The following is a 14,627-nucleotide window of genomic DNA, read 5'->3' as shown; positions in this document are numbered from 1 at the left end:
AGGTACTTATTAATTGACTTTCACAAATTAATTTTATATCTGATTTGGAGACCAAGTCAGAAGCGTCACGTGGCTTCTGCACTTTCAAAGTAATTGTTGCCTTGATTTGTGTGGATTGCAAGGTCATGCCTATTCCTTTGTTATACAGGGGCCTTGAGGTTAGAGTCCACGGTCATCGGCTTCAACAGACGTTTAAGGAGGACCTGCCCTGCAGCAGGCCTTGAGTTGGGTGCTGTTATTTTGAATCCCGTGTTCCTGCCTTCTGTAGGCTTTTGTGCCCTAATCTTTAGGCGTGTGCCCTTGGAATAATGGGTGCTGATGCTCAGAGCACGTGCAATATTTTCTGCACCCTTTTTTATGAAGAGGGAAATTTTGTGCTGCGGCTTGGATTTTCTTCCACTCTTTAAGCAGTCATTACTCTCATAAGAGAATGCTCGACTGCCCCTGTTCTGATGTATTCTTCCTTAAGGAACTCTTCACAAATCCATTCATATTTCCAAGGCTGAAATTGTCCCAAAATGAGCACTTAAGGGGAAATGAAACGGTTTGCCTGCGGTAGGTTAGGGACTTAGCTGATTGCTTTTGATTATTCTGTGCTGATACCTCTGACACCAGAGGGAAATTAATAGCATTATAAAGTATGGGTCCCTGTGGCATTTTGAGAGATACTTTAAGATAAGAAAAAGGAGCCTGTGAGTTTTGTTAGGTTTTGGGAATTACAGAAGGAAACTGGGGGATTTTACTCTCAGAACTTGCAGATAACCTGCTCATCTTAAATGTCTCCCCCAGTCCCTTCTAGTCTTCTGGTGTCAAGGCCATGATTTTGATGCCTTTGACAAAAACACGGTGCAGACGGGCATCTCATTATCACGCAGAAACACTTCTGAGAGTCGAGTTTTTGTACCTAGGAGCATTTGCTTCCCCCTTGGCTTTTCACTGTGAAATCAGGGTCTTCCATTATGAAAACACTCAATCTTGTCATCACACCTTCTCTCTCGACTCCAATCCTTCTTTCTCTCTCATAAGGACCCTTGTGATTACATCGGTCCCACCCAGATCATCAAAGTTAATCTCCCCATCTCAAGATCCTTAACCAAATCACAGCTTCAGAGGCCTTTTTGCCATCTAAGGTGACAGTGTTCACGAGTTTTAGGGATTAGGATGTGGTCGTCTTGGAGAGGGGAGGTCATTACTTTGTCTACCACGTATGCCGTTTAAATGACTTTCCTCTGAGCCCTGTGGTCATTTCAGACGGGCCACCCAATTCCATTTCAGATTGTTCTTTGGTGGTTTTCCAGTTTATGTGGGAGGCAGGGAGGCCGTCGAGATAAAGAAACAAAGGAGATTCAACTGGGTCCTGGTCTTGACCAGAAGGAGAAAGAACAGCGATTGTCAGGGAGGGGCCCCCCGAATCACCCGGGATGCTTTTCCTTTTCGGGCGTCTCAGATTCTGGTAAACCCTCCCTTGAGAGGCACACCTCTTCTGCAAACCTCGCATCCCTTGCCCACGAGAACATCGTATCTTTCTGACATGTAGGGGCAGAAAAAAGATTGGCACTCAGTTATGCAGAGGGATGGCAGAAGAGGCTGGAGTTTGTGCTGAGAAGGGGATGGGGAGCCGAGCCTGAGGAGGTACCCCAGGTGACATTGACAAGGACAGGCTCTGGGGAGGGATTGGAGGATGAGGTGAGTGGCTGTACTTGGAGCACGTGCTTTCAGAGGGGTCGGCACTGAGACCGTATGGCAGGCCCTGAAACAGGCAGGGAGAGAGGGGGCTGGACAGGGCTCTGCGTCCTTGCCGGGCCTCCTCGGTGGGTGTTTACTACGAATGGCAGCTACCCAGGTGTGCTGAACTCTAAAGCGAGTGAGACCACAGTCTGGGAAAGGGGTGGGTTAGGCTCTGGCACGGAGAAGAAGCCCACGAGCATCCTTCGACGGTCTCATGGAGGTGACCTGATGAGCTGTTTTCATTCTCTTGTGGAGTTTCTGAGGCATTTGCAAGTTTCTGTGAGCGGCACTGAGGCTTTTGCTGGGAGGATGCAGCCCAGAGTGACCGACCGTGTAGATGGTGGTCGGCAGAAGCGAAATCGCTTCCTTCGTGGATTCTTTCTTCATTGTCGCTTCTGTAACACTTCATTCTGTCACCCTGAATGTTATTCTGGAGACGGATGATGCAGATGTATTTTTTCGAGACAAGGCATAATTAAGTCATTTTTAGCAATCCATTCAGCATCTCGCCTGTCAGTGACGACTGTCATATGGTTACGATGGGTGGTGGGTGTACTATACCCAAGAAGATGTCACCACATTTTTAAGAGTAAATGACTGTGCGTGAGTGTTTAATTTGGTAAACACTGGAGAGTCTTTTATTGAATTGACCTCACTGAGATTTGGGTCCGGCTTCATTTTTTTCTCGTTTCGCTTGAGTTTTTCTCCCTCGTCGAGGCGATTATGGCCCTGCTCGTTCAGCTCCCTGGCTCTTCCACTTATTGACGATGTGACCCTGAGCAAATTATCTTATTACTTTGACATTCAATTTCTTTATCTACAAATAGCAGTAGAAAACAATATCTGCCTCCCTGGCTTGTTAGGATGATAAAAGAAGATTTCGAATGCGAAGCTTGCTCCCTGGAAGTAGTGAGCGATCGATAAATATTAGTTCCCTTCTTCCTTTTGAGAGATAAGAAAATCGACGAGACCGAGCCGACATCGACCTGGTCGTCCTCAAATATTTCAAAGGCCGTTTCATATCACAGAGGAAAGATGCACTATTTGGTGCTCCAGGTAGCAGACCGAGAGCGAATGGGTAAAACTGGAGGGAGAGAGGTCTCCACCGAATGTAAGGAAGACCTTTATGATGCTTAGAGCGGTCTTACAGCGCCGCGGCGCTAATGCATTAGTGAGCGGCGTGTCCTGGAAGTATTCGGTTACAACAGGATTTATCAGCAGCAGTAGTGATGTCGATACGAATGATTCTTTGTCGTCAGGGGCTGTGCATCGTAGGATGTGTACCAGCGTCTCTGGCCTCTCGTCACTAGATACTCCTAGTGTGACAACCAAAAATGCCTTCGAATGTCCCTGGTTGAGAAGCATCGAAATAGAGGCTGGGCGACAACAGACTAGACTCCATCCTCCCAAGGTCAACTCCATTTTACCCCAAATTGAGTTCTCACGCTAATAGTTCCAGGAGTTCTGCTGGAGGCTTTTTGGTTGAGATAGTACCTACCATTGAGGATGGAAGACCTGGCACGTGGGGGATGGTAGGGTTCGGTTTGGGCCGTAGAAAGCAGTGGGAATCCCCACCGGCAAGGCCTCCCGTGGTGGGCTTAATGGTTTGTTGCTCATTGCGGTTTTCCAGGTCATGTTAGCAGCTTCCTATTGGTCTCTCCTGGCCCCGGCGGTTGAGATGGCCACGTCCTCCGGAGGCTTCGGCGCCTTCGCCTTCTTCCCTGTGGCCGTTGGCTTCACCCTGGGAGCTGCGTTCGTCTACCTGGCCGACCTCGCGATGCCTCACCTGGTGAGTACCGCCCATCAAATGTGATGCACGCGGCTAAGTGACCCGCGGTATCGAAATGGATATTTCAGCCATTTAAGGCTTTTATGGAGAGGAATTGCATTTGACTTTTTTTTTCCTAAAAGAAAACAAGCTCTTGGTAACATGACTAATCATCCCCTGAGTTACATTCTGCTAAGTTCAGATTTTAAATGTCAGACTTCATTACAAATATAGAGCGCGGCTGACGTCATGCTGTGTGGCACCGTGTGTGTGAACGAACGTGGAAGCTGGGAAAGCGAGTGACCACGCTCATGGTCCTGACCCTCGAAGAGCTTATGACGTCACCAGGGAGACGACTGCACACCCAACCGTGGCATGAGACCGTTGTCAAAGCATCGCATCAGCAAGGGCTTATTAATCAGACGATGAGGGGGTCGCCTGGGCAGCAGGGCTCTGGGTGGAGGTCGCTTTTGCCACTCCCTGGTCGTGTATCCCTTAGTTCCGGTGTTCTTGCCCGTAGCTTGAGGACAGCTCCCTCGAGGCGCTGCCAGGTCAACGTTAAAACATCTGGAATCGGGCCGGCGGGTTGGATTTGGGGAATGAGCGTGCGCTTGGTCATAGAGAAGCACAGGAGGAAACATAGCCTGAGGTCTGGCTGTGACCCCTCATGAGGGACAGCCAGGGTCAGGCTGGGAGGTGGCAGAGGCTAAAACCGGGCTGTCTGCATGCACTACCATCAGTAGAGAGGAGTCGATGTGAGTACGAACCCGGTACAGGCACATGTAGCCTGCTGGATGCTGTGTCTCAACAAGTCCTAGAGGTGGGCAGAGCTCCCTGTGAGACCTCAGCTGGTGCTCTAATTCTCTGCTCCCCCAGAAATGGAGGGGGTACGGGAAGAGACCCTGTGGGGGAGAATGGGGTCGAAGGCTGTTGCCTCTGTCGGATTAAGGCGAGCGAGGATCGGGTCAGGCTCCCTGGCCTCGGCTGGACGTGTGCCCCGGGAGGGAGGCCGACGTCCTCTTTCCTGCCCACCCGCCCTCTTTCTTGCCTTGAATTCCCTGCTGCAGAAAGAGGAGGACGAATTCCTGGGAAGTTGGCCCTGGGCCTAATGAGAAACCGATGACTTGTGTCACGAAAGGACCGGCCTCTGGCCCCGACAGCCGTGGAGAGCCGTGATGCGGTCTTGGGGGAAAGGCCAGATGGCTTTTTGTTTGTCTGTTTGCCTTTCACCAGAAGCTTGAATGGCAGTGCCCGCCTCTGCCCCCTGGACCCTGGTCTTCCTTGCCGTCAAGTTCATCTGTGCGGTCATAGCTCCGAGGGGTCCTCAGTGTGGGCCGCCATGGTCTGCTCTCAGATCCGCCCCGGTCGTGTGTGAACTTGCGGTTGGAGGTGTTCTACTCACCCTGGCGATGAGATCTTGAGGCCAGTGGCCTTAACTTCCAAACAGCAGGCAGCCGCTGCTGGGTCTCTTTCTGCCTCCCCAGCTGGACCCCACTGGGCTTCCAAGATAGAGTCTTGCTCAGGGCTCTTGCAGTCGTGATGGGCCACCACTTGCTGGCACTGGGGAGTGGTGACAGAGAGGGGTCGGGTACATTTGACCAGCTGTCTGTACATAGAAGCCTTCTCTGGGCATTGTTAATAGTCATTGGCCAATTTGTACTGTGCAGCGCACAGTACCTTTTTTTAAAAAAAGAAAAACCTTTTGCTTCACGTTTGGCCTAATGTATGCTTTGAATATGGAGGAGATCCCACGGGAAAGTCTCATACAGACTATACAGAAAATTAGGAATGGTTTGGGAGTGGTGGGTGCACATCGGGTCGGAAAAGGGCGTCATCAGCGTTAACACCCAGAACCTCAGTGATGGGCAGAAAAATCGGTCTGACAGGAAACATCTGTCGTAGGAAATTTGAAAAGAAAATAATTCTTGCCCTCGATGCGAGAAAGGGAATTTGTCTCGGAAGGTCTCATAAATACTTAGGAGTCGTTTATTATTGCCATAATCACTGAATGTCGCCATGTCTGACCGCTGTCGCTCTGGCACAGAATGAAGGTTTTCCTTTAGGGCAGCAGCCTGGGTCTGTGGAAGATGCTTTGGGGAGTCCGAGTTAATGGGTGTTTGATCGCAAGTTCGTGTGGTGGCCCAGCCTTAACCGAGCATCCTCGGGAATACAGTCCTCTGCGGGGCTAGGATTTGTTTTTGGGATGCTCCCTGCTCTGGGGATTTCTGAGCCGGTGGCTTCGGAGGCTGTGGGGAGTTCTGCCGTCCCGTTCCACTGGAGACCTCTTCAGTTTCCCGTTCACTCCACCGTTTGCCGAAGCCCCACGGCTTGGCAGACTGCCCAGATGCAGGAGGGAGAGGGGGGAGCAGAAGGCGTTGGCTGTAGCCCTGATGGGGGGGGCGCTTGCCTCGCAGAGCAGGCCCTGGGATAAAGCGGGGTCTGCCTGCAGAAAGCCCCATGGCCTCCTTACTGCCCTCCGGGACAGTGCTTGGAGACTGACAGGTGAGAGGACGTGAGTCTGTCTACGTCACTTCCCCTGGGAAAATGAGCAGTGTAGACGCCCAGGGAGGGCAGAGGTGTGGCCGGAGGGTTCTGCAGCGACACCCGGACTTGAACCCCTGTCTGTGGCTGTCGAGCACTGTTCAGTTGCCCGCCAACGCCGCCGCTGCCCACCCGGGGTGTATTTATAGGTTCAGGACCTCAAGGGCAGCAAGACCTCGGGTTGGGGGAGGAAGCGGTTAACAATGAACTCTGGTCTCTAACTCCTCTTGCCTTCACTCAGCCTTTCAGATTTATTTGTCGCCCTTTTGGAGCCAAAACGAAATATGGCTCATGAAAAGGGTTTTTCATTCATCATAACCTGTCAGGTCGAAGCCACTGCGGCTTTGTTAACTTCGAGCGCATCAAATCGCTCTCTGAACTGGGTATTTGTTTTTATTTATTTGTCTGAGAATAAAACAGAGAAGGAGTCATGCAGTAACTGTTAGTGGGAAACAAACAGTTTGCCAAATGGTGTCTTAATGAAGGGGGGACAGGGACCCCGGGGAGGGGAGGAAGGTGCTACCTGCTGGCCCGGGAGGAGGGCTGGCAGGTGACGGGGGTGTGGCTCGGGCCGGCGTTCCTCCCCCTTAGGACGGCCCTCGGGAGAGACGGAGCGGACGCGGAACAGCTGGATGGTGACATTTTTGTGCCCGGCGCGTCCAGGGCAGTGACACGTGTTTCGTGACCTTTGCAGTTCTGCTTCCGCGTGAAGTTGAGGGTGGCGGTGGGTGGCAGGCCTTCGCACACAGTTTCAAGGGGAGATTTTCCTACCGGTGGGTAGAAGGGTCAGGTGGAGAAGGCGGGTAGGGTGTGTGCTCTCCAGGGTCTCAGGTCACTCTTTTTAGTCGTATTGGAATTACATCAATACAGTACAAAAACCCCCTTATGAAATAATAAAACATTTACGTGGCAGCGCCTTCCTGACACAGATTGTATCTGCTCGTTGACGCTAATCCCCAGTGTGCGGTGCTTGGGGGTGGGGCCTTCGGATCGGGTCGTGGGGGTGGAGCCCTCGTGAACGGGATGAGTGGCTTTCTGGAGAGACCCCGGCGAGCCCTCTCTGGCCACGCGACGGGACAGCAAGAAGACGCTGTCTGCGAACCAGGAATGGGGCCCTCGCGAGGCACCGGGTCCGCCAGCGCCTTGATCTTGGGCAGAGCTGAGAGGAGAACGTTTCCGTTGTCGATAAGCCGCCCAGAGTGTGCGGACCGCCTGCGGCAGCCGCGGACTCACGCACGAGTCTACCGTTGTCATGTTTAGTGGGTATCCCTCCGGCTTCTTTCTCTTCTCTCTTTCCTTTCCCCGTTTGCCTGTCCTGTTCGAGTACACTTCAAATGAGCTGGACGGCAGTGCAAGCTCTGACTCCTTTAGCTCCCCCTCCCCTTTCCTAACTTATGTACGTCCATGGATACATTTTTACACAGTTGGAATCAGTCTGTGAATTCTGATACTTTTAAATTCCAAATGATTTTTATCCATAGCCGTTTTAGCACCGCGCAGCATCCTAGTCGTTGATTGGAGTGGTTCGATTGTTCTCTGCTTCTCCGTGTGTGTATATGTGGATCTGGAAATGGAATTCTGTTTTGTATTTTCTGAAAAACAAATGGCAACATGTTGTCTGTGTTGCTGCTACTTGCTTTTTTTCAGCTGGCTTTACATCTTGGCAGTCTCCTCTCTTGGGAGATGTGTGCTCCCCACCCCCACCCATCTCTCGGACATCTTGAGGAGACTGCCCAGGAACTGCAGGGGGACAGGAAGGTAGTGGGTGTCTGGGACCGTCCTGTTGGAGAGAGCGTGGCTGCTGGTCGTGCCCAGACAGTCTCTAGAGGACGGGGGAGATTAGCGTGCGGTAGGGATCTACCTTCTTCTCACGTCCCTCCGTGATTTACCTGTGTCCCCAGCCTTAGTTTCCTCTGTGGTGGCAAAGAAAATGCTTCTGCTGGAAACTTAAGCGAGCAGTATGTGCATGTATTTTTAATATGCACCCAAATTTTGCTGGTGTTGACATGGGTTGGCTAGAGGTGCTATGAGGGACCACACACAACAGTCCGAAAGTGACCGATGTGGCAGGAGGCGATTATTTTCCCTGTTTGCGCATTTTTCTCTCCTTCATGGATTCTCTCCACCTTTAACATTCTGATTCTATTTCACAAAAGAATAACTTACAGAGGAGAGAGAGAGAGCGCAGGAGAGAGAGAGAGAGAGCGCGCGAGCGAGAGAGAGAGAGAATATCTTATAGAAACTGCAGAGGCGTCATCCACCTGAGAGTCTGTAGCATCAGCGTGATATGGTCAGATCAGCCCAACTAGCTTTATGGTGAAAATTGGCCCTCTGCCTCGGTCTTAGTATTTCCTTCTTCCTTATGCTTTGTTGAGACTTGAGATCGTAGTTCTCCTCCATAGCGTCAGGTGCATCCTGGGGTTGATTGACGCCTGACGTCTTGGCTGGGCCGGAGAGGCCTCCAGAGCAGCAGCAGCAGCAGCAGCTCCTGCGTTGTGGGAACACTTGTCGTCCAGAGGGGCTGGGCCGGGGGAGGGTCAGCAGCTCCATCGTCTGTCAAACCAGGTCAGAGCAGGATGAGGCTTTGCAGAGGCGCCTTTTCTTAACTACCTGGACGTCTGCGCTTATTTCCGTGGGCTTCCACAGCAAACCGCCACAGACTGCGGGCCTTAAGCAACAGAAACGTGCTTCCTCGCGGTTCTGGAGGCTGGAAGTCCAAGGTCACGGTGTCGGCAGGCTCGGTTTCTTACGCGTCCTCGCTCCCTGGCTCCCAGGTGCCGCCCTGTCCCTGTGACCTCACACAGTCGCTCCTCTGTGCCTCCCGGCCCGTCTCTCTGTGCGTCCCAATTTCCTCCTCTGTAGAGGCGCCGGTGCAATCGGATTACAGCCCACCTTGAGGGCCTCGGCCTCGGCCTTGTGTACCTTAATCATCTCTTTAAAGGCCTCGCCTCCAAATGCAGTCACCTCTGAGGTACGGGGGCTTAGGGATTCAACCCGCGAATTTAGGGGGGACACATTTCATCTCATAACAACATCCCCTCGGTTTCTTTAGATATTTATGGTACCAACATTGAGAGGTGACTCAGGTAGAGATAGGTCACGCCGTGGATGTCGTCAGAGGCCACCCGTTTAGGCACCGGGTGTTCCGAAGGAGAGCTAACGGCAGTTCCGGCACCTGCTTGGCGGGCTGACTGAGTATGCCTGGAGCAGCAAAGCACTAATGAATCTGCAATGCTAATTAATCCTTTGTTTCTAATGGAGCAGACCTGTGAGCTTGCCAGCGGTGAGCAATGGCTCACAGTCCCGGTGGGGAGCGTTTGGAAAGGCTTCGCAGGAATTCACTGACAGTGGGAGCGCTGAGTCTCCTGTGAAAGGGACAGGATGTTTCATCACACTGGGGGCTCTCGGCTCACGGGGACGTGGCAGGGCCTTCACAGTGTGACGTTTGGAGAGAGTGGCCCTCAGGTGCCCCCGGGTTCCAAGCACCCATTCCAAAGGTGCAGGTGGAAGCCACTGCTGAGGTGGGCCCCCTCGCCTTGCGATGCATTCTGCAGCCTCCCGTGACTTCCAGGAAGGTGTTCCGGTGTCGTTTTTGGTCCCGGTGGCATGTGGATGAGTTAAGAAGGGGGTTGGGGAGCTCTCCAGGCGTGGTGCTGATTCTTGGCGAGGCAGGCGGCAGGCTGAACTGCACCGCACAGCCAGCTGCTGGGGATGCTCCGCTCACTGCTAACGCCCTCCGCCCTCCACGTGCTCTTTGTTTTCTTGGGCTGCTGGTGAGGTCTGCCCCACCCATTTGTGCGCCTGTGCGTCTTAGCTGTGCACACGGTGCTGGCTCATCGAGGAAAGAGTGTCTGTGGCTTCCTGGAGGACCCTCTGTGGATCTAGCATGGACACCCACACACACCCACACACACACACACTCTGAAGCTGCCACCTCAGCCTAGACTGGCTCGCTGAATGGACTCCCCGAGCACTGAATGGTTCTCGTTTCTGTACCGAAGTGTCAGGGATTCTTAAATGCGAACAGGCAGGGTTGGGCCTTCGAGGACCCGGATTTCCTTCTCCGTGCTTAGAGCCCCTTTTACTGTTCTGGACCATAAACTCGTGCCTGAATGCTTGCCCTCCCTTGCCAGCTGTTGAGCCAGGAAGCATATTTATGACAGATATCCAGGAGCCACCCAGGAATTTTATTAAACCAGTGAATGGCTGGCAAAGATGATTTACGAGGGCGGATGGCTGGAGGAGCTGGCCGCGTGTGGAGTATTAACTCCTTCCTCCCAGAGGGGGCAGCGTGTGTCCGCCGGGCTCGCGTGTGCGCCTGGCTCGCGTGTGTGCCCGGCTTGTGTGTGCGCCGGGCTCGCGTGTGCGCCTGGCTTGCGTGTCTGCCGGGCTCGCGTGTGCGCCCGGCTCGCGGCGGCGTCTCTAGCTGGGTGCCTGCTGTGCCGGGGCCGGTGCCCACCAGAGCAGGGGCTGGCCGTGCCCGTGTCGTCCACGGCCTCCTGGATCGTGGCAGTCTCGGTGGCAGCGTTGACAACAGGTCCCGAGGCTGGGGAATCAAAGCCCTAGAGGAGTTAGCGGTCTGGTGTCGGAGAAGAAGAGAGCAACGAGCTCTGGGAGCGGAGATGTCTCAGAGAGAAGGGAGTGGGATTCAAGCCACCGGAAAAACTGCAGCGTTATTCTCTCCATATCGAGCCCCGGGGCTGAGTGACGGAAGGCGTGTCCGGGGTAGGAGCAGGTGCAGCTCCGTGTGTGCGGTTCCTTTTGGCCGTCCCGTGCCCTACGGCTGGCGGAGGGGAAGGGAAGGGATTTTCATCCCCGCGTCTCCAGAATCACAGCCAGTCCCCTTTGGAGCCTCCTCTTTCCCATGACGTGGGGGAGCAGGAGGAGGACTTACCTTGCCTTGGCCTGATCAAGACAGGGCTGTTCTGAGTTCAGTGCAAAACCCGACGCACCACTGCAGACACGATGGCAGTGGCGAGCAGCGCGGGACACTGCTCCCCCCGGCGCCTGCCCGCCTCCCCTGCTCACGGCGCAGGATCGGTCAGTGTGTGTCTCGTCCCCAGAAGACTTCCCCAGCCGCCCCATGGCCTGGTTCCACTCTGCACCTCCCCCGTCCCGGCCCTCCTCCTGTGCCCTGTGCTGTCGTTAGCTGTGGACCTGAAGGCGGGGGCCATGGGCAGGGACGGGTCTGCTCCGGTCTCCCACGTCCTACACTCTAGCACGGTGCCTGGTGCACAGTAGGTCGTCAGGAGGTATTTGATGACTGAATGAATGAATGAATGGATGGATGGAGATGTTGGGAAGACGAAATGAGATCATTTATATGAAAACTCCTTCCATCTTCTTAGTGGAAAGGGCTCTCTGTACATGGTGAGTTGTTTTCTGGAAGCAGATGTATAATTCCCTGTGCAGTTGACTCCTTTGTTGGCACTACGAACAGGAGGCGCAGGTTATTAAACGTGCAGGCAGAAAGCAGGAAACCTCGATCTGAAATTCGAATCTGTCATATCACTTTTTCATGCTTTGTTTACTTTCTTAATTATGTTTGCCGAGGAAGCTGAAGACTTATGCTGCCACGTGGACCGAGCCTTTCCTAAGCGGCGCCGCCCCGACGAGGACGTGTGTTTGGTGGGGGGCGGAGGGAGGGACCAGAGCAGCTGTCTCTCTGGTGCCTTGGAAATCTTTCGACACCGGAACCTCCCCGTGGACGTTCTGATTCACTGCGTCCAGGGCGAGGCCCGGGTACCTAAACAAAACAGAGCCATGAAAAGCTCTGATGGTCCGCCTAGGCTGGTGAGCACCGACCGAAGGCCGCTTGTAACTCGGTTTTGTTCAGGTGATGTTTTTTGGATGATTCACTGCAATTCTAGCACCTTCCTCTTTCCTTTGGAAGCCAACGTCTTACTGTCGCAAAAGACTCAGGAAAGGGGGAAGAAAGGCGTAGGGGTGAGGGGCCGGTCTCGGGGTGCAAAGGGGGAGGGAACACCGGTCCAAAGGGTACAAACTCCAGAGCGCCCCAGAAACACCTGGGGGGCTTTAAAAACGCAGGCGCCCACACTCAGTGACTCACGGCTTGGGGCGAGGCCAGGGCGCCTGCGTGTTAGACTAGATCTCTGGGGGGATCTCAGGGCTCACCGTAGTGAGAGAATCACAGAACAGTCCGGAAGGGGGAAGAGCAGTGCGGCGGGAATCTGCAAGGCTGTAGCCTCCGAGGGATGCATGCGGAAAACTCGGGGGCGCTCCAGAGCCCCTCCCGCACCTCACGGTCTCCTTAAAAAATATATGTTTTTAAATCGAGGTGAAATTCATATATCACAGAGTTAGCCATTTCAAGGTGAACAATTTAGTGATGTTTGGTGCATTCACAATTTTGTGCAGCCAACACTGCTATCTGGTTCTACAACATTTTTTGTCACCCCATAAAGAAGCTCTGTACCCCTTAAGCATTTACTCCCCATTCCTCCTTGAACCCCCCCACCCCCCGCCTCCCCGCTGGCCACCACTAATCCACTTGGTTTCTATGTTTACCTATCGTGGATAGTTTATGTAATGCAGTCATTTCCCTTTTAAAAACGTGGAAAGCATCCTTAGCTTGTAGGCTACACAGACACAGGGCATTGGCTGGATCTGGCCCACGGGCTGATCTAGGCCAGTTGCTTTTTAAACTTTATTCTGGTGTCTCGTGTTGAATACATTTATGTTTCTCTTTTTTTCTTAAGGATTAAAATTATACATGTTAATTGTAAAAAAAAAAAAATGGAGACTAGGAAATAAGAAAAATCTACGTTTAATCTCACCACATGGAAGCAACTGTTCCCTGTGACGTGGAACATTTGCTTTCTGCCCGTTTTCCTGTTTCTTTTTCTCTCCGTATGCGAAATGTCGTAGGAATTACGGGAAATGTCATAAGAAAAACGCACGGTTATGGAGCATGTCAGGGTGCGTGCCAGGCGCTTTACCTGCATTATCCCACGAGGCAGGTGCAATTGCTAATTTTAGTTTACAGACAAGAAAACCAAGGCTCCTTCGTGTAAGAATAGACCCGTCTCACTGAGTAGGATGCCCGCGGCTCAGGCGGTGAGCGCAGCCACGCGTGCTGAGTTGCAGCCTCTGGCGCCGGGATGGCGGGAATGAGCGGCGCCCCCGCGCGTGGAGCGGCGGGGTCGCTCGTTCCTGCGGCGAAGCGCGGCGCATCCTGGCCGACACCCTGCATCACCGGGGCCGTTGAGCAGCATCCGCGTTAGTCGTACAGCACGGTTTAGAGTGTGTTTGGTAGGGATAGCGGAGGCGTTTTGGGGAGGATGGTTTTTGTTCGTGTGTTTCCTTATTGGTCAGCTGTCCCGCTCGGACCTTTACGCAAAACAGGAAGGAATGAAAAGGGGCGCCCGTCACCGCTCTGTGCTCACCGCGCGATCCCGCGGCGGAAGGGCGGCGTGCGAGCGGCCGTAGATGTCTGTTCTCTGTCGGCGCCAAGCGTGAAGCGCGGGCGTGTGTGTGCGTGCGCGTGTGCGTGTGTGTGTGTGTGTGTGTGTCCACCCTTCCTGACGGGCTCCAGGTTCCTGTGGGCACGTGTCCCCCATGACCGCCGTCTTTCCCCTCCTCTTATCCTCCTGACAGCTTCGTGAAAGCACCCGCCTGCTCCGTCTGACACCCCGATCCTGGCTCTGCTCACCCTCCCCATTGTGCCAGTCGCTGTTTGCGTATCAGGTTTCCGCGCGGTAGACTAGTGGCAGTGGGAGGTGTCCCAGGAGACCGGCTCGTTGGCGATGCCCGGAGTCCCTCTGCTTCCGTGGCGGAAGTGGTAACGAGCTGGGACCGTGCAGGCCGATGCTGGGTTTACTCGCTCAGAGCATCGGGCATAGAGGTGAGTTGTTTATATTATATAATGATACTATGTTATGGTCTGTTATATGATGGCATATAATGATATTCCATAACGGCATTATATAATAATATATCATTATGTGTATTATATCTTAATTCTTTCTAACACGCCCAGGCCCCCTACCCAAGCCTGCATTCTAGGTGGGGATAAAGCTTCTTTAGGGACAACGTGTTACAGAGGCATAAACGTGGGCTTCGGATCTAGTTGGCTTGGATTCATAGACTGAGTGTTTTGGGGCCGTTACCTCATCTCTCCGCACCTCAGCATCCTCTTCAGTAAAATGGCTGTGCTCCTCCCTGAGGGGGTAGCCCTGAGGATTAACTCAGATGATGCACACAGAGCCCCTAACACAGCCTGGCTGACATGCAGCAGATGTGCAATAAATGTCAGTTTCCGGATGCCAGAAAATGTGGACGCGGAGGCAATAACTTTTAATCATGTTTCTTGTTTGATTTTCTTTCGTGTTTCTCACTATTTTCACAAGTTATGGATTCAGGCTTAATAAAACACACACGTGTGTGTGTGTGTGTGTGTGTGTTATTTGCTTGTGATCTTCAGAGGGGAGGGCCCTCATCGTGATGTGTCGCCTCTGGGCTCTAGAAGGCGAGGTGTCCTCTCAGTGGGCTGTTTGATCCCATAAGCAGGTGGCCCCCTGCTTTCTGCCTCTCCCGTAAGGACCACTGTCTGCCTTTGCCACTTCTCCCG

General features: G+C 53.2%; 1 protein-coding gene across 10 annotated transcripts in view; it reads left to right on the top strand.

Annotated features, from left to right (window-relative positions):
* Positions 1–14,627, top strand: part of SLC39A11 (solute carrier family 39 member 11) — a 299,781-nt gene that overhangs the window by 92,141 nt on the left and 193,013 nt on the right. For 9 of the 10 annotated variants that reach the window (XM_016143613.2, XM_036223070.1, XM_016143617.2 and 6 more), the window contains one exon: positions 3,359–3,517. The exons of the other annotated variant lie outside the window; for it this stretch is intronic. In XM_016143613.2, the coding sequence (XP_015999099.1) occupies positions 3,359–3,517 (159 nt within the window). The remainder of the gene's footprint in view (positions 1–3,358; positions 3,518–14,627) is intronic. 10 annotated transcript variants of the gene reach the window in all.

The sequence above is a fragment of the Rousettus aegyptiacus genome, unplaced genomic scaffold, assembly GCF_014176215.1.
Source record: "Rousettus aegyptiacus isolate mRouAeg1 unplaced genomic scaffold, mRouAeg1.p scaffold_m13_p_6, whole genome shotgun sequence".
Lineage (NCBI taxonomy): Eukaryota > Metazoa > Chordata > Mammalia > Chiroptera > Pteropodidae > Rousettus > Rousettus aegyptiacus.
This window is presented reverse-complemented; position numbering and strand designations above follow the sequence as displayed.